The sequence below is a fragment of the Terrapene carolina genome, unplaced genomic scaffold (assembly GCF_002925995.2).
Source record: "Terrapene carolina triunguis isolate 2854851 unplaced genomic scaffold, T_m_triunguis-2.0 Scaffold58, whole genome shotgun sequence".
Lineage (NCBI taxonomy): Eukaryota > Metazoa > Chordata > Testudines > Emydidae > Terrapene > Terrapene triunguis.
In genome coordinates, this window is record NW_020664409.1 from 35535251 (window position 1) to 35561493 (window position 26243).

Here is a 26243-nt window from a genome sequence, read left to right on the forward strand (position 1 = left end):
TACTACCTGCAGGTCGAGCCACCACAGAAGGGAGTTGAGTACCAGGCGAGGCAGGGTTACAATCCTGTCTAAACTGTCCCGGGCTGCCCGACACACTGATGCCAGCCATGACTGAAGAGATCGAAGTCTGAGTCTGGCATGCTGTACTACGTAGGTACAAGCTGCCATGTGTCCTAGAAGTTTCAGGCAGTTCCATGCTGTGGTGGTGGGGGGAACTGTCTGAGACCTCGAATAATGTCGCCCATGGCTTGAAATCTCACTTCTGGAAGGAATGCGCTGGCATGTTTCGAGTCCAGTACTGCCCCTACAAATTCTATTTTCTGAACCGGGGACAGTGTTGATTTCCCCTCGTTCAGTAGCAGGCCCAGTTCATCAAAAAAAAGCTCTTACGAAGGCGACATGCACGGTAGAAAGGGGACAGTTGGGAGGAAAAGGTTAGGTGGGGTAGATAGTTGTTCTGGTGCGCCGTCCTCGACCGCACCTTCAAAAGGCCAGTTTGGAGCAGGAAGGTGGTTTGGGTTGGCCAGAGCTCTGGCCTGAGGATGGGTGTGGCCTTTTCCTGCCACTCCTGTTCCTCCTCTGGGAACCGTCCTGACGGTTCTGCTGGTAGAAGCGCGGAGGAGGTTGCAGTCTAAAATGTTTCCACTATGTAGCGGGAGTATGGAGGCCCAATGATTTGAGAGTGGCTCTCGATTCCTTTAGGCTATGTAGTCTTTTGTCTCTTTTCTTGGAAAAGAGAGCCGAACCCTCGCATGGGAGGTCCTGAATAGTCTGTTGGACCTCATACGGCAGGCCCAAGACCTGGAGCCAGGAGCCCCTTCTCATGGCTATGCCCATAGCCATCACACGGGTAGCTACATCCAGTGCGGCTTGTAGCAAAGCTTACGAAATGAGCTTCCCTTCCTCCACTAGAGCCGAAAATGCAGCGCAGGAGTCCTGCGGCATCAGCTCCGCAAACTTCACCATTGCCCCGCATGTGTTGTAGTAGTACCTGCTGACAATGGCCTGCTGATTAGAGATGCGGAACTGCAATCTGCCAGTGGAAGAGACCTTTCTCCCGTAAAGGTCGAGTCGTTTTGCCTCCTGATTCTTCAGGGAGGGTCCCTCGAAGCCCTGAAGTTCACATTGGTTGGCAGCATCAACCACGAGAGAATCAGGTGGGGGATGGTCATGCTTAGCCGTAGGGGGAAATGAGGCTGGGGTCTACCACAAAGTTTTTGTGTTTTCAGAGATGGTCTTTATAAAAGGCAGGGCAATATGTGCAGGTCTGGAGGGGACAAGGATATCTACCATTGGATCTGCATTCTCCACTACCTCCTCTGTCTGAATGCCCAGGCCCTGAGGACCCGCTGCAGCAGTTGCTATAGAACCCTGCTGTCCTCCAGGGCTGGGGCTGTAGCTGTGTCTGTCAGACCTTCGTCCGTGAGGACGAGGAAGAGACCCCTGTAAGGGGTGGCTGCTCCCTTCCGCACCCAGGGGGTCCTACGGCACCTGGATTTCTTGGGCTGGTGCCGACTCAGATGGTGTCAAGCCCGTTGGTGTTGGGACTGCATATACAACTGCCGGTGCCGCAACTGTCATCAGTGCTGAGGCGATGATCGAGGCCGGAGATGTCGTTGATGTTGGAGACATCTGAGCCGAAACAACTGGGGCTGGTGCAGGCCGCGCTGGCGCCAGGTGGCAATGAGGCTACCCCTGATCCTAACAATGCCAGCGGTGCTGGAGGGGATATGAATATGGCTGAGGCCATCGGCGTTGCCTTGGAATGTGACCCTTGTCTCCAACCTTGGTTTTGATGAAAAGCTGAGGGAGTCCAAAAGGGCCATTGTGCTGGGGGCTGCCATTGCACGGGCCACAGTTCCGGGTAAGGGTGCCAGTCCCATGTTGACACGGACCGTCTGATCCTACTCCTATAGGACCAATAGGAGTCCCACTCCAAGGTGTCTGAAAAAGAGGACCATGGAGGAGCAGTATTTCTAGACGCCGACCATTCGTGCCAAGGGCTTGGGGACCAGTGTGGCTGCTGGGTCTGTTCTGGTGCCAGGGAGTTGCGCACCAGGGTTAGAGATCAGCGGGGCATCATGGTGGGCTTTCCCATTGAAGCTGCACAGGGCACGACCGGTGCCAGTGACCTGCCCTGTCTAGGAGGGGAGCATGGTGCCGAGAGATGGCGCAGTTCTTGGGCTGCCTCGAACGCTTCCGGAGTTGAAGGGAGATCTCTCCCAGACCGACCCAACGGATGCTGGCTACCGTGCACACATCTGATTGGAATGGACATGAATGAGCACTCAAAGAAGAAACTTATTTCCACCACCCCTCAGAAGCAGTGCAAAGGCTTTGGGGAGTTGGGTAATGGAAAAGCTGAGGGAGAGGGAAGTAATTGCCAGGAAGGAGGCTGGGGGCGAACTTGGAGGGTAGTGGATGTGGATGGGAGAAGTATGGAATGGGGTTTTTTGGGAGGGAGAGATTGTTAGGGAAAGGAGGAGGGTTCCTCATCCTCATGCTGACCCAGGCTAACCCCTAGCCCCTCACATTGTTAGCAGGGCCTGCTCCAGCTTTTTTGCCGCCCCAAGCGGCGAAGCGGAAAGGAAAAAAAAAAAAGATAAAGTCTCGATCTGCAGCACTTTGGTGGCAGCTCAGCTGCGCCGCTTCATTATTCGGCGGTGGGTCCTTCGCTCCGAGAGGGACTGAGGGACTTGCCGCCGAATTGCCTCCGAAGACCCGGATGTGCCGCCCCTTTCCAGTAGCCGCCCCAAGCACCTGCTTCCTTTGCTGGTGCCTGGAGCTGGCCCTGATTGTTAGGCACATCGGCCCCTGTTCCCATGTGTCCCTATAACCCCACTCTCCATTCAGCCGGGTATATCTACACATGGCCCTATGTGGGCTTGCACCCTCACTCCCAGCTGTCCCCATGTGTCCCTGCACCCCCAGCTTTCCCCTATCTCCGTATGTCCCTGCACCCCTACTGCCCATTCAGCCAGGCATAGCAGACCCTGTCCCCATGTGGCCCAGTACCCCCACTCCGCCCCTTGCTCATTGTTGTCATCCCACTAGCTCCTGTGCCCCTGCCCCAGTCTGTCCCCACCACTAGTTCTGAACCCATCTGACACCCGCCAACAATCCCATGTGCCTCACTCTGTCTTCTCTCCCCTGCTCTCTGCCCCCCCCCCCCCCCCCCCCCCCCCCCCCCAATATCCTATGCCTCCTCACCTGGCCTGGGAGGCAGGGTGCTGTGAGGAAGACAGCCTCTGCCCCCTCCCTCTCTGTGACTGAGCCAAGTAACCTCCCTTCTGGTGCCACATGTAACCTCTGTCAAAATGGCAGCCTTTTGTTTAATTAAATTATTTAAATTTAGAATTGATGATTTAGAACAGCCTTCAAAATTATCAGCCTAGGAACAGAAACTATTTGCCTGCTGATTTACTATGATTGAAAATGGAAAATTTTAACTCTCCTGTCCCCTACCCCCCAAAAAAGGATGTGGAGAAGAGTTGTGCACAGTGAGGCAGGAGATGAGTTTTCTATACAAAAGCAAGTGAACTATACCTATACCCTGATCCTGAATTGCTTCAAATTTGATCTAATATGCCATTTAGTTTTTTTTTTTTAAAGATGTTTTCTAAACTTTCAACTGGTATAATCTTTAATAGGTAGTTGTTCTCGCTTGGGCTTCTAATTATTTTATCTGGAAGAGAAGCTTTCCAGTCAACAAACAGCTTATTATGATGCCTGGTCCTGACTTCTTGTTTCTGTAGCAGGATCTGAAATAATCCAGTTTAGCCTAACTGGGGTCATAAGACAATTTTAAATTTGAGTGGTTTTAAAATCCACTTTTTTCCTATTAAGCCATTTATCACTCTTGTTTCAAATTTCACCTAAAGTGGTAATCTGGGCATTTTGTCTATTCTCAGATTTTTACTATTGCCTTTTGTCTTTGCTTGCTAAACTGACAGCAGTCAATGGACAAATGCATCAGTAGTAGAGCCCTTGCCCAATTTAAGCGTTCCCCTGTGGAATTTGCAACTCAGAAACGTACCATTGGGTTGGTACATTAAACAAAACAAAAAGAATAGTACATTTTCATTGCCAAATATGAATTAAATACAAAAAAAAAAAAAAACCCATAAATGGTGAGAAGTAACCTACATTTATAAAACGTTTGGTTTTTTAATAAATCAATACTTTAGTACAAATAAGGAAAGGATTCTTAAGAGGTTAGATATTTATACAAATAATTTAACATGAATTTCCCTTCCTAAATGTGGTTTTATAATTTCAGTGATTAAAAATGGTTCAGATGGAAATCTCAGATGAAAATTATGGTCACAATCCTGAAATGAGCTGTAGGTAGGGTGGACTCCTTTTGAAGTCAGCGAACAGTAGTTCTAACAAGAAGTTCACTTGCATGGCAGTCAGGTGAGGTTTTCTTTTAAGTTGAGTTTATTTTTCTGGAAACACTATAGCAAGCAGGAAGGAACACATTCTTTCAGTGCTGTGTGCATTGTCTTGACCATAAATATTTTTTGTCTGGCAAACTAACAAAGTGACCTCATTTGAAGAGGCCTTTGGCTTGTAGGAGAACATTCTTAATTACTACTTTATAGTGAAGTGTTTGGATTCAGATGCTACCATAAGAGAAACAAATAAAGCTGTCAATTTGAAATGTATGATGTTTTTGTGTAGAAAAATTGATAGCCTTATGTAGGAAATCAATTTAAGTATGACAGGCTGCAGACCCTTCCTATGATAAATGTCATCAACAAATCATGCTCTAGTTGGTTTATTGTACATACGTCTGTTTCATTCTCCAGACAGTTTGTATGTATTGTAGTATCTCAGCCTTGCTTTGACTAGGTTCATTTGACTCAAGTGTGAGAAATAAAATTCCATGTTTTCTCCAGATGATGAAAAATGGCATGAGAGAACTGACAGCAACTCCACCGACTAACAGTACTTGCACAGTTTGGCTTGGAGCAGGGATGAAAGTAACATTCAACACTTATCAGTATGGGGGCTGGCCTAGGGTGACCAGACAGCAAGTGTGAAAAATTGGGACAGGGGGTGGGGGTAACAGGATCCTCTATAAGAAAAAGACCCAAAAATCGGGACCGTCCCTATAAAATCGGGACATCTGGTCACCCTAGCCAGCCTATCTGCAGTGCCTGGCCCATGCCGCCTGGGCTCCAGCGGTGATTTAAAGGGCCTGGAGCTCTGGCTGCTGCTGCGGTAGCGGCGGCTGGAGCCCTGGGCGCTTTTAAATCACCGGCCCTGAGGCAGCTGCTCCCGTCGGCGGCCAGGGGAGGGGGGGGCAAAAGGGGCAACGACGTTAAAATGCTTTAAGCAGGATCCTTTCCTGCCGCAGCACTTTAATGTCAGCTGTGTACAGGCCCCTACCGGTGGCTGCTTTTTACTGGTACACTGTACCGGCCTATACCGGCTTACTTTCAGCCCTGGCTTTGAGACGGAAGCTCTTGCTGGCAAAGGCTGTGCGAACCAGCCTTCTGCTTGCCTTCCCCAAGAGAAGTCTGCAGCTCAGACCTCAGTTGACTGATGTGTAACACCAAAGTTGAGTTTATGTCTGAAAATACTAGTGTGGAGGGAAGAAGATGAACAACTGCGTACATCATGTTTTTAGAAAGTTCATACGTTCTGCAGAAGGGTTGGACACAAACGTCTAGTCATTCTGTACCACTGACACAGTGTAAACACCCAAGAACAGATAGTCCCTACCCTCAGTAGTTCTTAATCACTGAATGGACGGGAACAGGGAGGAATCAGAAGGATTTTGCAGCCAAGTTGGATTCGCGATAAACTATACAGCTCTGGGTTTTAAAGAGGGGCTTAAATGTGGAGAATGAGCCGGGGCCGCCAAACCAAGCAGGGGACGAGAGATGGCTGCCTCGAAGCAATGAGGTCAGTAGGGGCTAGGGACGGCGAGGTGGGGGCGGCCGGGCGGTAGGGGCTCAGGAGTTTGAAATAGCAGAGTGGGGCGAGGCAATGGTGGTGGGATGCGGAGTGAGGTGACAAGGCTGGGGAAGGAGAAGGACTCGCAGCAGCTGGGGAGTGAACGGGCACTGAGGGGCTGCGCCGCCAGGAAGGACGCTAGGTCGGAGCAGGCAGGGTCGCACACGGGATGCTTTGCACCAGGCCCCACCCCACAGGCGGCGGGACAGCGCCGGGGGGGCAGGGCCCATTCGGCCTCAGGCTCCTCCCCGCGCTCCCGGTCTCCCCCCGCCTTTCGGGGCCTGCAATTCCCGGATCACGTGCCGGGGGAGCGTGAGCAGGAAGCGGGCGCGCGGCCGGAATCGGATCCGCGGAGGCCGCCGGTCGGGCTGCTCGCGCCGCCATGAGCCGCGGCTGTTACCTGGCGCTGTGCGCGCGGCCCGTGCAATTCGAGAAGGCGAATCCCGTCAACTGCGTCTTCTTCGATGAGGCCAATAAGCAGGTGCGAGACCGGGGACCCCTCCCCCCACCCGGCTGGGGCAAAGACCCGCCAGTGGGACTAGCCCGGGCGGGGCTCGCTGCCTGGGCATCGGTCTGAGGCGGTAGCCCACCCGGAGGTGGTAGCCCCGGGGCCCGCTGGCCCGCTCCTCTGCCCCCGCCAAGGCAGGCGGCGCCGCCCTCACACCTCCCCGGGGCATCTCCCCGGCCCTGTGACCACCAGCCATCGCAGCGGGGGTGGTGCCTGGGCTTGTCCGGTGCGAGGCTGGTTGGGCCACGGGGGCATCGCCCGCCATCGCCGCTGTGGAGCGACGGCTTAAAAATCCCGCCCGCCCCTGTTAGCGGGGTCGGGAAAGCGCCGGCGGCAGCCCCGGCCTTGCAAACCCGTCATGGCAAGGTCCGAGTCGGCGCTGCCTGGGCACAGCTCGTCCTGAGGCGGCTTGTGCCGGAGCGTGGGCTTCCTCCTCCTCGAGATCCCCCCGTCCGTCGCTCCCTAGCGGAACGGCGCGTTGGGCTGTGGCGCTGGAGACAGGACAGCCCTAGGTGGCTGCAGATGCGGTGTCTCGCCTGGAAAATCCAGCTGGTGCTCTGGGCTCAGAGTTCTGGTGCGGCTGCTCCCCCTCCATCACACTCCTTGATTTATAATGTGAGGGCTAACTTCAAAGTAAAGGCTTAGTAACAATGGCCAGTGCTTGGAAAAGCTCACTCACCTGTGGTAACTAAGCAGTTTACCCTAGTGAATAAGGATGGTGTTACTATATGCAGCGTAGTTGTCTCTCCAATATCCCAGGACCAACCCAGCTACAAGTTCGGTGAGGTAATATCTTTTATTGGATCAACTTCTGTTATTGAGAGAGACAAGCTTTTTGAAGAAGAGCTCTGTGTTAGCTCGAAAGCTTGTCTCTCTCACTAACAGAAGTTGGTCCAATAAAAGATATTACCTCATCCACCTGTTCTCTGTGATGGTCTAAATCAGGGGTCGGCAATGTTTCAGAAGTGGTGTGTTGAGTCTTCATTTATTCACTCTAATTTAAGGTTTCGCGTGCCAGTAATACATTTTAATGTTTTTAGAAGGGCTCTTTCTATAAGTCTATAATATAGAACTAAACTATTGTTGTATGTAAAGTAAATAAGGTTTTTAAAATGTTTAAGAAGCTTCATTTAAAATTAAAATAAAAGGCAGAGCCCCCCGGACCGGTGGCCAGGACCCGGGCAGTGTGAGTGCCACTGAAAATCAGCTCACGTGCTGCCTTTGGCACACATGCCATAGGTTGCCTACCCCTGGTCTAAATGATCAGTTTCTACATAATTTAAGCTTTCACTTAAAAGATAAATTTCTAGCTGTGAACTTCAGTCTCCAGTTTCTGCCACTCTTTGTGGTCACTAAATTTTTCATATGCCTCTAACTGATTGCAGCCAGCATCTTTGTATCCACCTTTTGATACGGATATCCTGTGCCCCATACTCCTTAGTGAGTGCTCTGTTCCAGTTACTTTTTTACCTCACTTGTGACCTCTAGTGAGAAGTTCTTCATCCTCTTCTTTGGTAACAGCCACAAAAGGTTATCCTAATATCAGACTGGTTTAAAAAAAAAAAATCTTAACAAACTAGTTTTTGAGAATAAAGAAAAAATCAAAAGTTAAATGTATTTAATACCTTAGATAAAATGTAACAGTCTTGCTAGATAGGGTAAAATATTACAGTAACAGTTAATTGCAACTTACAGACTGAATATTATAAGAAACAGGAATTATGTTTTTACGTGTGTGGATTGTGCCTAACGTACTGTTGGTGCTACCCGAATAATACATCTTAGAGATTCTTAGGCCTCATCTCCACTTAAAGTTTTACTAGCATAACTATGTGGATAAGGGATGTGATTTTTTTTAACATAGATATGCCAGTAGAAAACCTTAGACACAGTTATACTAATAGAAGTCACTTTATAGCAGCATAGTTTAGTTTGCTTTGCTGAACCAGAATAAATTATATAGGTCTAAGTGCTTTTATACTGGTATAACTGCATCTATGCTAGGAAGTTTTCTTGCTTTAGTTATGGTGACTTAGTTAAAGCAACAAAACTTTTAAGCGTGGCCAAGGCCTTAGAGGTTACATGTATGGCCAGGGTTTACACTACCAAGTTTGGTCAACATAATTATCTTGGTCAAGGGTGTGAAAAAAACATGCCCCCAGATGACATAACTATGTCAGCAAAACCCTCAGACCGCATCTACACTCAAAAGTAAAGTCGACCCTGCTATGTTGCTCAGGGGTGTAAAAAATCCACACCCTTGAGTGACATAGTTAAGCCAACCTAACCCCTGGTGTAGGCAGTGCTAGGTCAACCTACCTGCCTTGTCTCGGGGAGGTTGATTAACTACGCTGATAGGAGAACTCCCTGCTCACTTTAGTGAGTGTCTACACTGAAGTGCTGCAGTGGCTGCTGTAGCATTTCAAGTATAGATCAGCCCTAAGTATAAATGCAGCAATGCTGATAAGAGTGCTTCTGTCCAAGTAGCTAATGTCGTGGGAGATGGTGGAGTTGTGTCAACAGAAAAACTCCTTCTATCAGCATAAACTGCATCTACACTAGTGGGTTTTCTCAGTATAACTATATCAGTAAAGCATTTGTAGTGCAGAAAAGGCCTAAGTTTCTGTCCTATTGCTAACATGCTAACTGTTAGGCTCCTTTTTCTCAGCTGTGACTCTTTTTATTGTTGCAAACCTTGTACTTGAGGTATTAAGCCTTCTTATTGTCTGACTTTTTAAAAAAAAATTGTACAATAAACTTTGGGACTGATACACAGTTCTCTGTTGTGTGCTCCAGTTTTCACAGGATTTGAACTCTGCATTATTACTAAGCCCCCTTCCTTTTCAGTTTAAACCGATTAAAAAATAAATAAATCCTGGGTTTTACAAAAAGTAGTATTCGTTTTTTTCTGATTTTCACCCTGCTTTTGTATGATTCAAATATATAAAAAATAACTTGATTTATTAGCAAAATACAGTACATTGCATGACACACACACACACACACACATATATATACACACACATAACGATAATATATTAGTCTGTGTGTATATGCAAAGCTGCCTGTTGAATTAAGGCTACGTATTAGTCTAGAAGATATACACAATAAACAAATAGACACACACGCAAGCCTTTAAGTGCGTGCACATCTGAATGTACTGATTAATCTGACGCCTACCATGTACACATTTCAAGCTGCTAGCAGATAACGGTTTAAAGATCTAACACAATAAAATGGGAAGAAAATGAAAATCTGTATCCGAATACATTTTAGAGCACAAGGAAGTATTCAAAAGTTAAAAAAAAAAAAAAAAAACGGCGAAAAGGATGAAATTGAGTGTATGCGCTACAAATGGTGTGGCCCAATTATTAAATGTAAATATTTATAGGCTAATAGTTCTAAGTCTACAACAGTAAGCTGTTTATTAAAATGAAAAGTTTTATTTGGGGATTAGAGATATATTGTTTTCTTACCTCAGAGGTGGCATTGTGTTTTGAGTTCTGTTTTAGTTCTGCAGTAAACAACATCGAATTCCATTAATCAGAGCATTAATCTACTGAATACTTCCCACCACATCCTTCTATCCACCAAAATAAACCCTGATATTTGCCCAGAAAAAATAATAGTTTTTTCCACTGATTTTCACCTGTTTTTGTTTTTGTGGTGATAAACACTGATAAATTCCTGGGAAAAATTAAATAAAATAAAAACCGAAAACGAAGGGCCCTAATTATTACTTAATAGGGGCTTATTTGATTTCCTTTCCGTTTGACAGACACAACTTTTCAAGGATTCCTTGGAACCTAGATAGATACTAGGTGACTACATTACCCTTTTTACATATCCCTGTATATAGATCTTAACAAAATACCTAAATCCTTTGGATTGCTATGAATAAATGCCTCTTGTTGCTTAAGGTCACTTTGAATGCTAATTGGTGTCTCTCTTACTGGAGTGTTGAACAAAATATAATTCTCCTTTAGTTGTAATTTTTAAGGTCACTCTTTACTTCCAAATATGACTTCTCTTGGACACTTGCTTGCCCTTACGATTGTAGAGAGATCTTTCCGAATGTGAACATATGTACTTGTCTTAGTCTGTGACAGACAGCTCTAGCGTCTCTTCTGTGTCTAGCTTTTCTTAGCCTCAGCAAAGTCAAGTCTGCAAAAGTGATTAAATGTGGTTGCTGTAATTCAGCACATGCTGCAGATGTGAAACTGAGGAGTTGTAGCTTTCCAAGTAGTAGAGTGAAATTTTGACCATTAACAGGGGCAGGCACTGGAGCTGTTTGTGGGGTAGAATGACCCAGAAGTAGTGGATAACACTACAACCTGACCGAGTTGCTGCTCTGCCTTCTGTTTGATAAGCTAAAGAGATTTTGTAGGCCAGCCTTAATAGATTTAAGGAGCTCAGACTTGGACTGAAATACAAATATGAATTAAAATGTGTTTAATTATTTTGGTGAAAGTTTGTATGATTTTTGGAAAAAGTGGCATAAGTTGATTTAGCTTTTTACTACAAGTGTCCACACACAGACTTACACCAAAATAACAAACCTGTTTTAATTCATATATTTTTCTTTTTCAGTGCAAGTGTATATGTAAACCAGCATTCCTTATTTCTAGATCTCAAATTATTGTTGTAGCTTTCTTCTGAATCCTCTCCACTTGTCAGTGTCCATTTTCCAGTGTGGAGACTGGAACTGGACACCATATTCCAGTAATGATCTCACCAAAACTGTAGGCAGAGGTAATATCATCTTCCTAATCTTATGGGCTATTTCCTTGTTTATACATCCAAGGATTGCACTGGGCCATTTAGCGACACTTGGGGGTTTTGACGTGTGTCCGAATCAAAATATGAATTTAAGTCTCCAAAACAAAAATGAACTAACACACTATACTATATGGTCACAATCAGTGTAGAATTGCTGCTATCTACTCTGCATAAGATGAATTTTTTTTAATTGCTTTTCTTTTTAGAGCTCATCCCTTATATTTGGGTAGAAAAGCAAATGCATGGTTTTACAGAAATAAGGCTTGTTGAGACCATGATATGACTTTGAGTTAGCTAAGAAGCTGTGTCTTAAAATGCATTTTTTTTTTAAAATATGCAATTTTAACTCTTTAGGTTTTTGCTGTTCGGTCTGGTGGAGCCACTGGGGTGGTTGTTAAAGGCTTGGAGGACAAAAATCCCATTTCATTCAGGTATGATCAGCAAGGTATTTTCATTTGTATTTTGTACTGCTCTAGGATACCATTTGTGATCTTGCAGCTATCTTTCACTGTATACGTCTCTTGGTTGTACTGTAGTTTGTCACATAGGTGCAACATCCATGAAGTACTGGAATGTCCTGATCCTGTTGCTTTGTTTTAAGAACATATTTTCATTCAGTAATAACAAATGCAATAAGTTTACTTATTACCATGTGTGATCAATCAGTTTTTTTCTTAAAACAAAAAACCCCATTGAAGAAAATTGTTAATACTACATTCTGGTTGATAATTCAAACACTCCCAAAACTCTAGAGTTTAAAACAAACAAAAAAGACGTGACTTAGCATAAGTTGTAATTTGCCATTATTGGACATTAGCAGTCATATGCACTTACAACATATGAGGGCCAATTTATGGCAGGTGTGGGAATCATAATTTTGAATTTACCTACTTGTGCATTTAAATTCTCAAGCCATAATATTTCCTTAATGTAGGTATTGCATTTTAATGTAATTTGTCTAATCTAACTCATATTTCTGTAAAATAGATGGCATCTTTTGCTAACATGCTCTAAACTTCCATGAATCACAAATTTCCATGTGCCTGTATGGCAGCAATACCCCCAAAGAAACTACTTATCTGTTCTGTATCTGTGGAAGAACACCTATAAAAATCTGTGATTAAAGCTCTGTCCTTTTTCGGCCTCCTATTCACTAGGAAAAAATGTATATTTTTATTAACATATCATAAATTATTAAGATAATGGCATCGAAAGTAAACATTATAAAGTTTGTAGATGCAACCCCTCTCATCTTGGTATCAAGTGCTTGGAGGATAGGATTGAAATTTAAAATGATCTGGACAAACTGGAGAAATGGTCTGAAGTAAAAAGGATGAAATTCAATAAGGACAAATGCAAAGTACTCCACTTAGGAAGGAACAATCAATTGCACACATACAAAATGGGAAATGACTGGAAAGAGTACTGTGGAAGTGGATCTGGGGGTTATAGTGGATCACAAGCTAAATGAGAGTCAACAGTCTCACAATGTTACAACACTCCTGCTGATGTTTGCTTTTTTTGCAAGAAAGACACAAGAAGTAATTCTTTCACTCTAATCCACACTGATAAGGCCTCAACTGGAGTATTGCGTCCAATTCTGGGTGCTGTATTTCAAGAAAGATGTGGACAAATTGGAGAAAGTCCAGAGGAGAGCACAAAAATGATTAAAGATTGAGAAAACATGACCTATGAGGAAAGATTGAAAAAATTGGGTTTGTTTAGTGTGGCGAGGAGGAAACTGAAGGGGACAAACTTTTAAGTATATAAAGGAGGAGGGTGAAAATTTGTTCTCCTTAACATCTGAGGATAGGACAAGAAGCAATGGGCTTAAATTGCAGGAAGGGAGGTTAGGTTGGTCATTAGGAAAAACTTCTAACTGTCAGGGTAGTTAAGCCCGGGAACAAATTGCCTAGGGAGTTTGTGGAATCTCTGTCATTGGATGTTTTTTAGAAATAGGTTACACTTGTCAGGAATGGTCTAGTTATTAGTTAGTCCTGCCTTGAGTGCAGGGGACTGGACTAGATGACTTATTGAGGTCCCTTGCAGTCCTACAGTTCTGTGATTCTATGATGATATCCTAGTGTGGACAAGACAATTGTACATCTAACACATGTTAACAGATCAGGATATCTTTCAAGGCCATGAGTGCCTTCAATTCTGACATCAGTGGGATTTGCAGGTGTGGCAAATTCCAGGAAGTCCTCAGTGCCTTGTAGGTTGGAACCAAAATCCATCTCTCTCAGTTGACTGTCTCTCCCCTAGCGTTTAGCTTGACTTGCTGACGCATGTTAAAATTACAACGGCTTTGTCCCCACTAAGATTTTTCTGCTTGTTAGTTAACATGATAAAAATATATCTTTTTTCCACCCCCAGTGTGGCTGTGCCCTTTTACACTAATTTCAGGATCCACAGGTATCCGAGTGCAGGTCTACAAGTGCTTAGCAGTCTATCTTGCCAATTAGTAAATAGTTTTAGAACACAGAGGCAAAGTTACTACTCCTGCAATGTCACTGACATCGGTGGGATTGAGAGTATTCAGCACCTTTGCACAATCAGGCACAAAGCGAGCATTCTGTTTTTTACATTACATTGAGCTATAGTTTTCTGTCATGCATTCAGTTAGAATTAGAATATGAGCAAAGTTCATAATTCTTCCTTTAATTCCATTTCATAGTAGCAATAAGACAGTCAAGGCAGAGCATTTCTTGGAAGTTATTGAATCTTGTGTGTGGCTATAATCATTTGTAACTCCATAATAGACTTGATTCATTCAGTAATTCTTCAGGAATATACTGCCTGTTGTATCTTGATGCATCGATATTGGACCTTATAGTTGTCTTTACTAGTTGTGTAAGTTGTACACAAAAATGTCTGCCTTACATTTTGCCTATCTGTTCTCTTTTTTAAGAAATAGCAGCTGTTAAAATTCTGTAACAAATGATTACATGATAGAAATATACTTCTACTGATTTTTGTGTGTGTAGAATGGAAGACAAAGGGGAAGTGAAATGCATCAAGTTTTCCTTGGGGAACAAGATATTGGCTGTTCAGAGAACCTCAAAGAGTGTGGTAAGAAATTTTGCTATAAACACAGAAAGCTGGAACTAGAACTCTGGCCCTTCAGGTCCCAAAACACAGATCTATGCCATACAAGCTAAAAGAGTTCCTCTGTCTGACAACCAAAGTAATAGTTTCCTGATCCCTTCTGTGACTGAGCCAGAAGAGGTCACCATCCTCACTCTCTGATGCACAAAAAGCTCCCCCCCCCCCCCCCCCCCCCGAAGATCTGATGACATCTATGGACCCAAATAGTCGCTCTTGCTGTCCACTCTGTGAGGGACAAACCCTTCAGGATGAGTGTCTGACCATTCTGAATTGAAATTTATTTCCTAGCTCTTCCAGGACTTTTTTTCTGCTGAAGGAATGATTTAGCCTTAAAAGTGTAAACTCTTAATGAAAATTGATTTCTTCCCATGAAGAATTGGCTAGGAGACAGGATTATTTCTCCAAGTGGAAAAGAAGCATTGTAGTGTTTTACACTAGTATATCTAATCCAGAATAGGTAGAGATGGTAAATTTACTCGTCTCCTGTTTTGTGCTCATCAGATTCAATGCTTCATAGTTGCTAATGTTCTAATATTACTTATTTCAGGACTTTTTGAACTTTATTCCAGACTGCCCTCAACTAGAATATACACAGGAATGCAAGGTATGTTGTGAATTCACTTCTTTAGTTTAAACGAAGCTGGCTGTTTTGTATAGATTCTGTGAACCATTATTGCACATGAATAGTGACATGAGTGAAGTGTGTTCCTGGATTCTGTTCTTGGTAGCATCTGAGATTCAGAAGTTAGTTCCCTAATAATTTTTTTCTCCATATGTAACCAAACCCTGTGTGGGCTGCCAGTGGGCATGACTTGGAGACCTTCAGCGCCAAAAGCATGAACCCTCTATTGCTTGATCTAAAGGACTAATGAGAGACTCTCCCATTGACTTCGGTGAATATTGGAGCAGGCCCTAGGTCCCTTAGCAGGAAGCAGCAACATGCCATAAACTTTGTATGTGAACCAGCTGCTAGAGGGAGTGAAAGGACTATACTTTCCTAGTGTGGGTTACTCTCCCCAGGACCGTATACTGCAAGGTGGTGAGTGCCCCTTAGCTCTGATATCAGTGGGAATAGAGGATGCTCAGCACCTGGGAGAGTTGGATCCGCATTTCCCATTTGACTGCCCCAAAATACAATTAGTAATGCTAAGTCACTAACGAATCCAGACCACTTTAGCATGGTGATCAAATAACTAATGTGAAATGACGGGGGAGTTTCGGTGGGTGTCTCTCTCAATCCGGTCTTTTGGGGACTATTATCCATATTACCCAGACCACCACTATGTTTGGCTCTATTGGATATGGAAGCTGAATTGCATGCTATCCTACAGTTTGTCCCGCAGTCAGGGTTGTGAGGATAAGAGGACAGCATAAGTATGCCTTTTTTTTTTTTTTTACCATTGCTGTATCTTTTATGGATTTTTTACAAAAAGAGGATTTTAGTACCTTTATAAATGTAAGACCGTCTCTTCACAATAGCTTTCCAATAATAACAATGAAAGAATGGTTCAGCATGACATCTCTGTAGATAATGATTATAATTATAATAATAATAATCCATGTATTACTCTGTGACTGTACAAGAAGATGTGTGCAAATACCAACAGATAGGCTGAAGAAGTATTTCAGGTAGTACTTGTGAAAGGTGCCAGACTGAGGGTCATAAAATAGACATACTACACCTCTACCCCGATATAACGCGACCCAATATAACACAAATTCGGATATAACGTGGTAAAGCAGTGCTCCGGGGGTGCTGCGCACTCCGGCAGATCAAAGCAAGTTCGATATAACTCAGTTTCACCTATAATGCGGTAAGATTTTTTGGCTCCCGAGGACAGCGTTATATCGGGGTAGAGGTGTATTACGATTCAGTACCCTGCATGGCTGTACTTCCTGCAGTTAGACCAATAATGGGTCTACCAGGCAAACCAAAACTGAAATATACTAGGGTAGATGCAAAAGTTCCCAGATTCTTCACTAAAATTTTACTTGTTTATACGGATAGTTAATAAATTTCTACTAAAATCTGTTTATATCTTCTTTTAATAAAAGACCAAGAATGCCAACATTTTAGGATTTTGCTGGACAAGTTCTACAGAAATTGTCTTCATAACAGATCAAGGAATTGAATTCTATCAGGTAATCCAAATAATTGTCTTGTAAAAATGTGCATATTTAGAAATTTCAGCATTACATTTTATTGTTGCTTAGAGGTTAAATGTCTTAATTATCTTGCAGTCCCTGGCTCTGAACTTCTTACCTCTAGCTCTGAACTGTTTAGTATGATTGTACAAGGAAACTGACAGCTAGAGATAAGGGAAAAGTGAATGTTTTATCCTGGAGCATTTTTTGATGTTTTTGCTTTTAGAGAGTTAAATGCAATTTTTTTTGGACATTGTATATGTTGTAGTTTTACTATCATAACAACCTATTCATGCTGTAACTGGAAAATATACTCCAGTGAGAAGGATTTAATTAATCTATTTAGCAACTCTGGCTTAGTAAACCTCTTTAATTGTAATAAAATTAATATAAATGTTAACAAATTTGAAATTTTTTTTACTTCATGCAAACTAAAGCAGCAATATATTTAAGAGTGCACAAATTCAGTGCTAAGTTTAACAGAGTTAATGCCCATCAGCTAAGACCATGTCACACCTGCCCATCCCTGACATGTTCCATATACCATCTTAAACCCATCTCCCTCCCATCTTGTCCTAATTCCTTAACTGCTGAGTTCTCCTCAGGCTTTTGTATTTAACTTGTGTGCTGTTGGAGTGACCTACTGGATAAACATTCCTCTTTCTGGTGATTAGATGAATATTTTCTGAAAATACTATTAGTGTGTGTTGATCATGTGGAGCAAGTGATAAGGCAGTGGTTGAATTAAAAACAAATCAAAAACCCATAGAATAAACTTGTGCGCATTGGACTGCAGAACTAAATCATCTGTTGTTTCTCACTTGACTTCAGTGAGGTCCCACATGTACCAGGAGTCTACCCATGTGAAGCAAGCTGTGGGATCACAGCCCACTATCATAAGAATTTTGGAGTAGGGACTGACTTCTGTATGTACCGTACGAGGTGGATTGATTAAAATCAGTGATATTAATGATTTAAATCAGCAAGCAGGGAATCCTTGATTTAAATAATTGATTTTAATCTTGTTTTGTATTTATACTTCTTAGTTATTTTCCTAAAGAGAGGTTCATTCTCATTGATTGGTATAACCGTTAAAACTATTGATTTGCTACTAACTATAGTCTTTCCACTAAATTGGCTGGTACTATTTGGTAACCAGAAGGATATACTATATCTATAGGCATTTATTTAAACAATTATATAGCTTAACATACATTTTATTCTGATTCATACTTTTTACATCTTTTATGTTAAAAAATAGCAAATGACACACTTTTTTTTTTTACTCATTTGTGTCAAGCTGCATTTGGATGGAAATTGGAATTGCATTAAAAATGCACAAAAGCAGTATTGTAAAATTTGCTTTTATTAAATAAAACTGCCTAAAATGTGGTAGATACATAAGAAAAATAAGCTTATCAAAACACATTTTGCATTTAAAACTGATTTATTAAACAAATGAAGTATTAACTGTAGTTAGTGAATTGACAGATTGTTTCTCGTCATCATGGGACAGATTTTCAAAGGTATTTAGGAGCCTAAAGATACAGATATGTGCTTAATGGGTTTTTCCAAAGTGCCTAAACACCATGGGAGATAGGCACCTAACCTGCTTAGGCACTTTTGAAAATTCTACTAGGCTCCTATCCATATCTTTAGGGGCTTAAAGGTGTTTGAACATCTGGCCCCACCCAGGTTCTTAAAAGTGTTTAGAACGGGTATGTCTCATCCTCTCCCAAATGTATTTTTTATTCATAGCTTACATATGTATAAGCTTTTCTGCTTTTTTTTCAACTCCCAGTCAGTTTCTCAACTTAGAACTAGTCCAAATGAAGAAAATAGTTTCTCTGCACCTGCTAACTAAACTGAAACCAAAAGAAATTAAGACAAAAGCTTTTTGCACAACAGAAACTGAAAGTATTTGCATTAGGAAAAATGTAAACATCAGCATTTGGTGCATTTTAAAGACTGAAAATAATATAGATACTTACTTAATGCAGTACGTGACATTGTCACATTTGTAAATGTTGAGCTGACCTGAAAAGGTTAAGATATTTTTCCCCTGATCCTGTCTATAACTGAATAAACATCACCTTTTAACGACTTAAAATTTGAGGAGGGCTCATTTGATGCTGCATATTTATTTAAATAGATTTTTTAATAGATAATAAGTTTAGGCTTTAACATAGGGTATCATAATTTAAAATTGAACAAGATTTATTTTCAAAAAGAAAAATGTATTTAAATCTATTTTTATTTAAAAAATCATCAATATTTATCCATCCTGGTGGGGCACCTAGTACAGTGTGGCCGCTTGCCGCTACTGGAATAGTAAAGGTGCTGTTATTTTGTGTCTCCAGGTATTACCAGAGAAGCGAAGTTTGAAACTGGTGAAAAATCAGAATATCAATGTAAACTGGTACATGTATTGCCCGGAGAGTTCTGTCATTCTGCTGTCGACTACAGTCCTCGGCAATGTCCTCCAGCCATTCTATTTCAAGGTAAGGGACGCATTCCCAATCTTGAGTTTTGTTTGATACATTGGGTTTTTCAGGTGACTGTCTCCTCCCCCTTTCCTCCCCCCACACCCCTGTGTTGGTCTTTTCTATTTTTAGTTTCCTCCTAGATGTGTAATGGTTCCAGTCCCTCATACAAACAAAAATAAAAAAGCAGACAAAATGAAAACCTACACACCAGTCTTTCTCTCTATGAGTAGAGAAGGAAAAGATTTCTATTTGTAAATACTTGGGAGACACTAACACTAGATAGATCTGCCTTCACAGGGAAGTGAGTTAAGATGATGCTGGATAGCTGACATTAGAGGAGTAATGCAGCAAAAGCAAAATCATTGATACATACATTTTGGCAGCCCAGTGACTTGACAAAAGGATTATGATATCTTTCCAGAAATTACCCTTTCAATTAAATACATTTAAACAGAACTCTAAAATCCAACCCCAGTAGCAACTGTAGTAGCCTAAGCCTTCAATTTCTGCAGAATGTGATCTTTTGTTTAAAGGAAAAACTAAGTTTCTAGTTCTCTTGCTTGTAACTGTAACCTTCCAAATGTGAATGAATACATTGTTCTCTTCTTGAGCCTGCGGAGACAACTGCGTAGTTGTTCCCAAGCATCACTAATGACACTGAAAAGATTCGTGTTACTTCTGCAGCTGCTGTTTCAAACCCTTTGGGCAGCATATCAGTCTGACAAGAATCAGACCTGTTTCACACTGCTGTGGCTTGAGGAAAGCTATGACTATGAGCTCAGCAGCTGGACACTGAAAATATTCATGGGAGAAGGGGATTCCATGAGGGGTAGAACTGCACTCCTGCTTCTTTGGAGATGGGGGGGGGGGAAGGAAGAAAGAAGTCTTTGAGTGGGGTGAAGAGAGCACACCCCTTCCTTCCAGCTGTCGGAGGAGGTAAAATGGGGGTTTCCCATGTATCATGCCTACTGGCTCCAGTTTACATGAAAGGAGCCCCCAAGCAGGATCCTGGGACAGCAGTGTGCCAAGAGTCTTGGCATCTTCTCAGCAGATGGTGGGATGAAGGCATGGGCTTCTGATCAGGGTCTTGCCAAGGACCTTGCTGGCTAATAGGTACCCACTGAATTTTTTCAACTTCTCAATTAAAATGTTAATATTGTTAAACTTCCTTAAGAGACCTTTGAAGATACAAAATTTGAAATAAATCTTTCAGGAGAGGTCAGTTGTAAAAAGAAAAGCTTCCATGATCGATGTAAGGCTTCTACCCCCACCCCAAAAAGGCTGAGTGCCTACTGGGTGGTCAGCTCCTCTGAAAATCAGGCCATTCTGGTCTCGAATTCCAGACTCAACTGTAAATGGGTTTGACTATAGATTCTTGTATTAGTTTAATTAATTTGAAAGGGAAGCTTAAGACCTCATTCACTGAAACTGGTGCAGTAGAATGTTAAAGTAATAGCTCTGCTGTTCATACAGTGCCTACCAAAACAGCGATGGGGCTACACTACAAATAGTAGTAAATAAATTAGTTGATTGCTCTAAAAGCTTCTCTTCTTTTTGGAACAGTATTGCCCCTTCTCACAACTAGTGGGTGCCATTCATATTATCACAGGCCTTCATAGTTGAGAAACATAGAAGAAACTTTTTCTAGACTAGACTTGACAGATTGATTTTTTTTTTTTTTTAAACAGGGAGGAACAATGTCAAAATTATCAAAGTTTGAAATTGAATTGCCTGCAGCACCCAAGTCCTCCAAACTCAGCCTTTCTGAAAGAGATATTGCTATGGCTACAATGTACGTACCACTGAATAATCAGTCTTTTCCTTCATTTAAAGGGTATTGACAGCTTTTGTAGTGGAGATCCAGAGAGGAGGGTAAAGTCCAGTCATGGTAAAATGACTTGTCTGCTTTTTATCTTATAATAGAGTATTGTTAAAGTGCTTGGTACTGGACTGAACGTAAAGGAGCCTAAAGAACTCTTATAAAAAGATAGAACTGATTAGGAAGTGAATGAGTCTCTATCACTTGAGAGATGTAAAACTAAACATTACAAAAGGCTGGTAAATGTACAATAGAGAACAATCTTGTATGGACAGAGCTAGCCTGAATGATAGATGTTTGTCACCTAATTTAGATTCTGTAAGCAAACTGACTTATGTGTAACTTCATGTGAGTTGTTTTCTGAGGGGGAAGCAATGTGACCATGACAGACTGGTCAGACACTGCAGTAATAGGATAACTTGCTGTCTTCATTGCAGAAAGGGTCTCCTAGGTGCAATTTTTCTGCTAGTATATTCATTTATTTGAAGAATAACATTTTAATCATGTTGTTTTGTTAGATATGGGCAGCTTTATGTTCTCTATCTGAGGCATCATTCAAGGACTTCCAATAGTACCGGAGCAGAAGTAGTCCTTTATCATTTACCAAGGTAAGTTGTGTTTTGGTTTTTATTTTTAGATATAAATGACCTTGCTGATCAATGCCTCTTATCTCTGATGTTAATGTTTTCATAGGGAAAGCTCCTGTAAGAAGATGCATATATTAAAGTTGAACAGGACAGGGAAGTTTGCATTGAATGTTGTAGATAACTTGGTGGTAGTTCATCATCAGGACACTGAGGTATGATCTGCCTACAAATTATTTAAACCTTGTCTTTAAAGTTTATGCTAGATTTTCTGGAGCCAATGGGCCTGTTCCTTCAAATACTTTTGCATGTGCTTAGTCTTTCCAAGTAAAGCTAAGTGTTTTCAGGATCAGGGCCCAAATTTGTAATTTACAGGGGGAAAAAAATCCCACTCCTAATTGTAATGCGTTAGATCTGAATTATGATTTTCATTCTATCTTCTTTTCAGTTTCTCATTTCTCTCTCTCTCTCTCTCTTTCTCTCTCTCTCAAAAAAAAAAAAGTTGGTGGACATAAAACTGTCTACTTCTCTCAGCCTAAAGGTTTATATGTCTACAGCTGGAGCAAAGCTGGTTCAGCCATTAAAAGCCCCGTCTCCCTCTAATGATTAGAAACTTTGTATTCTAATAACTCAAATGGTTGCAGCTAAAAACTGATCTTGATTTTTAAGTCTCAAACAGATCTTAAAAAGCCACATATGGGGAGAAAATAATAGTTCACACTAATTTCATTTATTTATTTATTTATTTATTTGTAAAGTCGTGTGTACAAAAGAACTTTTCCATCTCTCTGTTTTGGGCCAGGGGCATGTGTTATACTGGCTTAGTTGCATCCTATAAACAAATTTTATTTTGTAGTATAGTGGATGTAGAGTAATGCCTACTACTATTCAGATTGCAAAACAGCTACCATTCTAGAACCCTGTCATTTTCATGGTCTTGACTCTCCAAAACATTCACCTTTTTGGAGGCTGTCTTCCTAGCTCTTGCTTCAAAAGTGATGTTTATTTTTGAGGAAAGTTTGAGCAAAATCTTTCTGTATATTTTTGAGTTATAGGAGAATGGCAAAACTACTTCCCTGTTGTGTGTGTTGTGTTGTAATAAAATACACCTTTTCTACAAAGCTATAGCAAAAATGGCTGAAGTTTAAAACTCACCATGGATGTACAGGAGAAGATTATCAAAGGGCAATTAAATGGCCAACTCCCATTGAATAGGAGTTGGTGCCAAACTGCCCTTTGTGCCTTGAAAATCTCTCCCATAGTCCTCATTAGATACCCTGCTTGGTTTTGGGAGGAAAAACAATTGGAGATTGCTTGTGATGAGAAGCAAAGTGATATACTTGCCCCAGAGCCTAATAAAACCCTGTCCCTGCCTTTATCATCACTGTACATTCTCACTGACAAGATCTGGAAGCTTGACTAGCCTGCTGCTCTGACAGTTGCTGGAACAATTTGCATGAGAAGTTGTAAATGTCTCATTGAAACACAATTTCAGTACTGTTTAGCATAGCATAAAATACATGCTATAAAATATACAAGATGTGCAATATGCTGAACTAATGTTCCCATTGGAGCCTTAACGACTCCCTGAATTTTTTGAGCATTAGCTGTGTAATCCTAAAATAAACCAAAAGACATTGATACTAATGTAGGTTTTTTAATTACTTCATAGTATTTGACTGAAGTAGAGAGAATTAGTCTTTTAAGTCAGTGTTTTTCGAAGTACTGGGTCGCGGCATGTAAGGCACTGGGTCATCTTGCTCCGCACCCAGGGACGCTAGCAGCTCTGGTTAGCACCGCCTGGGAAGGGGCCAGCAGCAGGTCTGGCTTCTAGGCAGAGGGGCCACAGGGCTCCGCGCACTGCCTGAGCACTGGCTCTGCATTCCCATTGGCCGGTGGGGTGGTGCCTGCAGGCGAGAGCCGCGTGGAGCCACTTGCAGGCCTCCACCTAGGAGCCAGACCTGCTGCTGGCTGCTTCCAGGGCACAGCGTGGTCTGCGGTGCCAGGACAGACGGAAAGCCTGCCTCTGCACCCTGGCTGCACCGCTGACCAGGAGCTGCCGGAGGTAAGCCCGTGCCCCAACCCCGCTCCCCAATCCCCTGCACCAGCCCTGAGCCCCCTCAAACCCAGAACCCCCTCCTGCACCCCAAACACCTCATGCCCGGCCTCACCCCAGAGTCTGCACCCCCAGAGCCCTGACCCCCTTCTGCACCCAACCTCCTGCCCCAGCCCAGAGCCCCCTCCCACACTCCAACCCCCTCATCCCCAGCTCTGCTGGGTTGCGGGCATCAACAATTTTCTTCAACTTGGTCCTCAGAAAAAAAGTTTGAAAACCACTGTTTTAAGGCATCTACAAAAGGGGCCTGAGTTAAGGTTGAGCATTAAATTCTTAACATTGGGAACTTCCTGGCACTTGAGTGTCTGACTTCCCAACCTTAATGTTGCATTCAGGCTAACTTTTAATAACATAGTGCCCCAGTCCTGCAAAAACTCCTAGGCAGATGTTTAATCTTATGCACATAGTAGTCCCATTGAAAGCAGAGCTCTTGCAAGATTGGAGCCTCAATAGTTAATCTGTCTGTGATGAAGGACCACATAGATGGTGGCTAGATCTTTACTTGCACAAAAGGCTTTTGTCTCCTAAATGAACTCCTTCTAGGCAGCTTAAAAAGAGTTTGGATAATATGCCCCGTTAGTAGATGTTGCAGAGCAGGGTTTTTAATTGTAGTTTTAGTGCTGTATGTTAATTTAACATTTTGTACGATACGTTTATTCTCCAGTACTATCTGGGTCAAGCAGCAAGTGCTGGAGTACACATGCAGAAGACGGACAGTACACAATTTGAATAGGTTACATGCCATTAATTTTAAATTTGCCATGGAGTCCCTGTAATGCAAAGTGTGAGATCTCTCTAATACAGGTCTCCCACAGAGAACACACTGTACTTGTGGCAGAATCACACCATCTGTGTTTTTTAGCTAATATTAACAAAATTCAAACTTGGCTTTAAAGTTAGTGGAAGTCTTGAGACATTACATGAGTCTAATTTTGAGGAAAATATACTTCTGGTAATTTTGAAAAACCTATAAACCAAGTTAAGTAAGTAACGTGATTTAATTATTACAAGAGCAGAGGATGAAATAAATGCAAAAGCATTTGAACATGAATAACTTGAGATGTGCTCTTATAATTGCTGAATATCTTCTCATGGGCATGAAAAATGAGGGGCACTTTCTTTTCAATTTTAGACATCTGTAATATTTGATATCAAACTAAAAGGAGAATTTGATGGGACCGTTACCCTTCATCAACTTGTTCTTCCAGCTCGATCAATACAGCCCTATCAGATCCCTGTGGCAGGTAAAATTATTACATGGCACTTAAACACAGTGAACATGTTTTTCAATCCTAGGTACATATACAACCCCAATCAGCATAGTATCTAAGTGCCTCACAGTCTTCAATGTATTTTTCCTCACAACACCTGTGAGGTAGGGAAGTGCTATTATTCCCCATCTTAGGAGGTGGGGTGGGGTACAAGGCACAGAGGGTAAGTGATTTGTCCAGAGTCACTCAGGACGTCTATGGCAATGCAAGGACTTATTCCAGTCTTCTGAGCCCCAGCTGAACGTCCTAATCACTGGATCACCCTTCCTCTCCTCTTGTGCTTAAACTGTGATTTAAAATGCACAAAAGTAACAATTACTCCTTAAAATACTTATTCACCTACCATTGTACCTTGAGGTAAAATTTAAGTGGTGTGTGGGAGTTGTGTTCAGTGTCAGTGAACTGTTCACATATATAAAATTCAAGTACTGACTTGTTACTTTAACAGTGTCTCTCCTACTATACAGCCATGGTGGTGTAAAGCACACCTTTGCACTCCCCCAGTTCTGGAGCTGCTGTGTGTAACAGGGTTGGTCCCTAGGCATACATTAGAGCAACCTGAGGGTTTCTGTAATATACTGTAGTTGCTAACAGCCCCCAGGTGCTGAAACCATGGCAGAGGATCAGCATAGCAGTATCCAGGCCCCTTACACTAGCCATGGGTGGAATAGAAACATCTACTTACACAAACTCTGCACCACCTGAAGATCCTTCCTGCACTGGGGTGCTCACCCCTGTAGCACCACAGTTACGATTCTACAAGCAGTGTAGTTCACAGTGGCTATGTTAGACTGGACTAGAGGATCTTGTATATATTTTGCCTGAGATGGGATCTTCCACTTTAAAGAGTTTAATTCTGACCTGTTCTTTTCTCTGAAGTCACAATGGAAATAGTGATTCTGGAAGATGTGATTTGTCAACTGGTGTATGTGTTTTGTGGGTATATATGTAACTACTTCACAAATAATATTGTGTAACAAACAGAATTGCTTAATTTCAGAATGCAAAAACCACTGTCCAGTTTTTTGAGGAACTAAGAAATACAATGTGCTTGCATGCAGTATCTAGCAAACTGAGCAGCATTATTTTTATTGCGTTAGGATGGGTTATGGCATGTCTTTTCTTTTTAACTGAGTTCTGGAATACTTGTGTGTTGAAATCATAACACCCACACTAATGAGTAGCTTTAAATTTGAGAAATAAGTGGGGAGGCAGAAGGAGCACAGAGTCTCTCAAGAGGCAACAAGTTCTGCTGTCAGTTAACAGTAATACGTAGCTTCTTGTTCATTCAGCTACATCAAAGCAACAAGCTACTTAAGTGTATGTGGTTAAAAGACTTTTTGCAACACTAAGTGGCAAGTTATGATTTCAACACAACACAAGGTGACAAACGCAAGTGTGAATCGTGACACATTTTACTAAAAACTGAGATACCGCATCTTGACAGGGAAAACAGATGGTTA

At 42.3% G+C, this 26243-nt stretch overlaps 1 protein-coding gene across 3 annotated transcripts in view; it reads left to right on the forward strand.

The window, feature by feature from the left end:
- The first annotated feature begins 6290 nt into the window (after nucleotides 1–6290).
- Nucleotides 6291–26243, forward strand: part of RMC1 (regulator of MON1-CCZ1) — a 28448-nt gene continuing 8495 nt past the window's right edge. For all 3 annotated transcript variants that reach the window (XM_024202657.3, XM_024202658.3, XM_024202659.3), the window contains exons 1-10: nucleotides 6291–6445; nucleotides 11606–11682; nucleotides 14239–14323; nucleotides 14907–14963; nucleotides 16415–16501; nucleotides 18865–19005; nucleotides 20679–20782; nucleotides 21328–21417; nucleotides 21503–21608; nucleotides 24642–24753. In XM_024202657.3, the coding sequence (XP_024058425.2) occupies nucleotides 6347–6445; nucleotides 11606–11682; nucleotides 14239–14323; nucleotides 14907–14963; nucleotides 16415–16501; nucleotides 18865–19005; nucleotides 20679–20782; nucleotides 21328–21417; nucleotides 21503–21608; nucleotides 24642–24753 (958 nt within the window). In that variant the 5' untranslated portion in view covers nucleotides 6291–6346. The remainder of the gene's footprint in view (nucleotides 6446–11605; nucleotides 11683–14238; nucleotides 14324–14906; nucleotides 14964–16414; nucleotides 16502–18864; nucleotides 19006–20678; nucleotides 20783–21327; nucleotides 21418–21502; nucleotides 21609–24641; nucleotides 24754–26243) is intronic.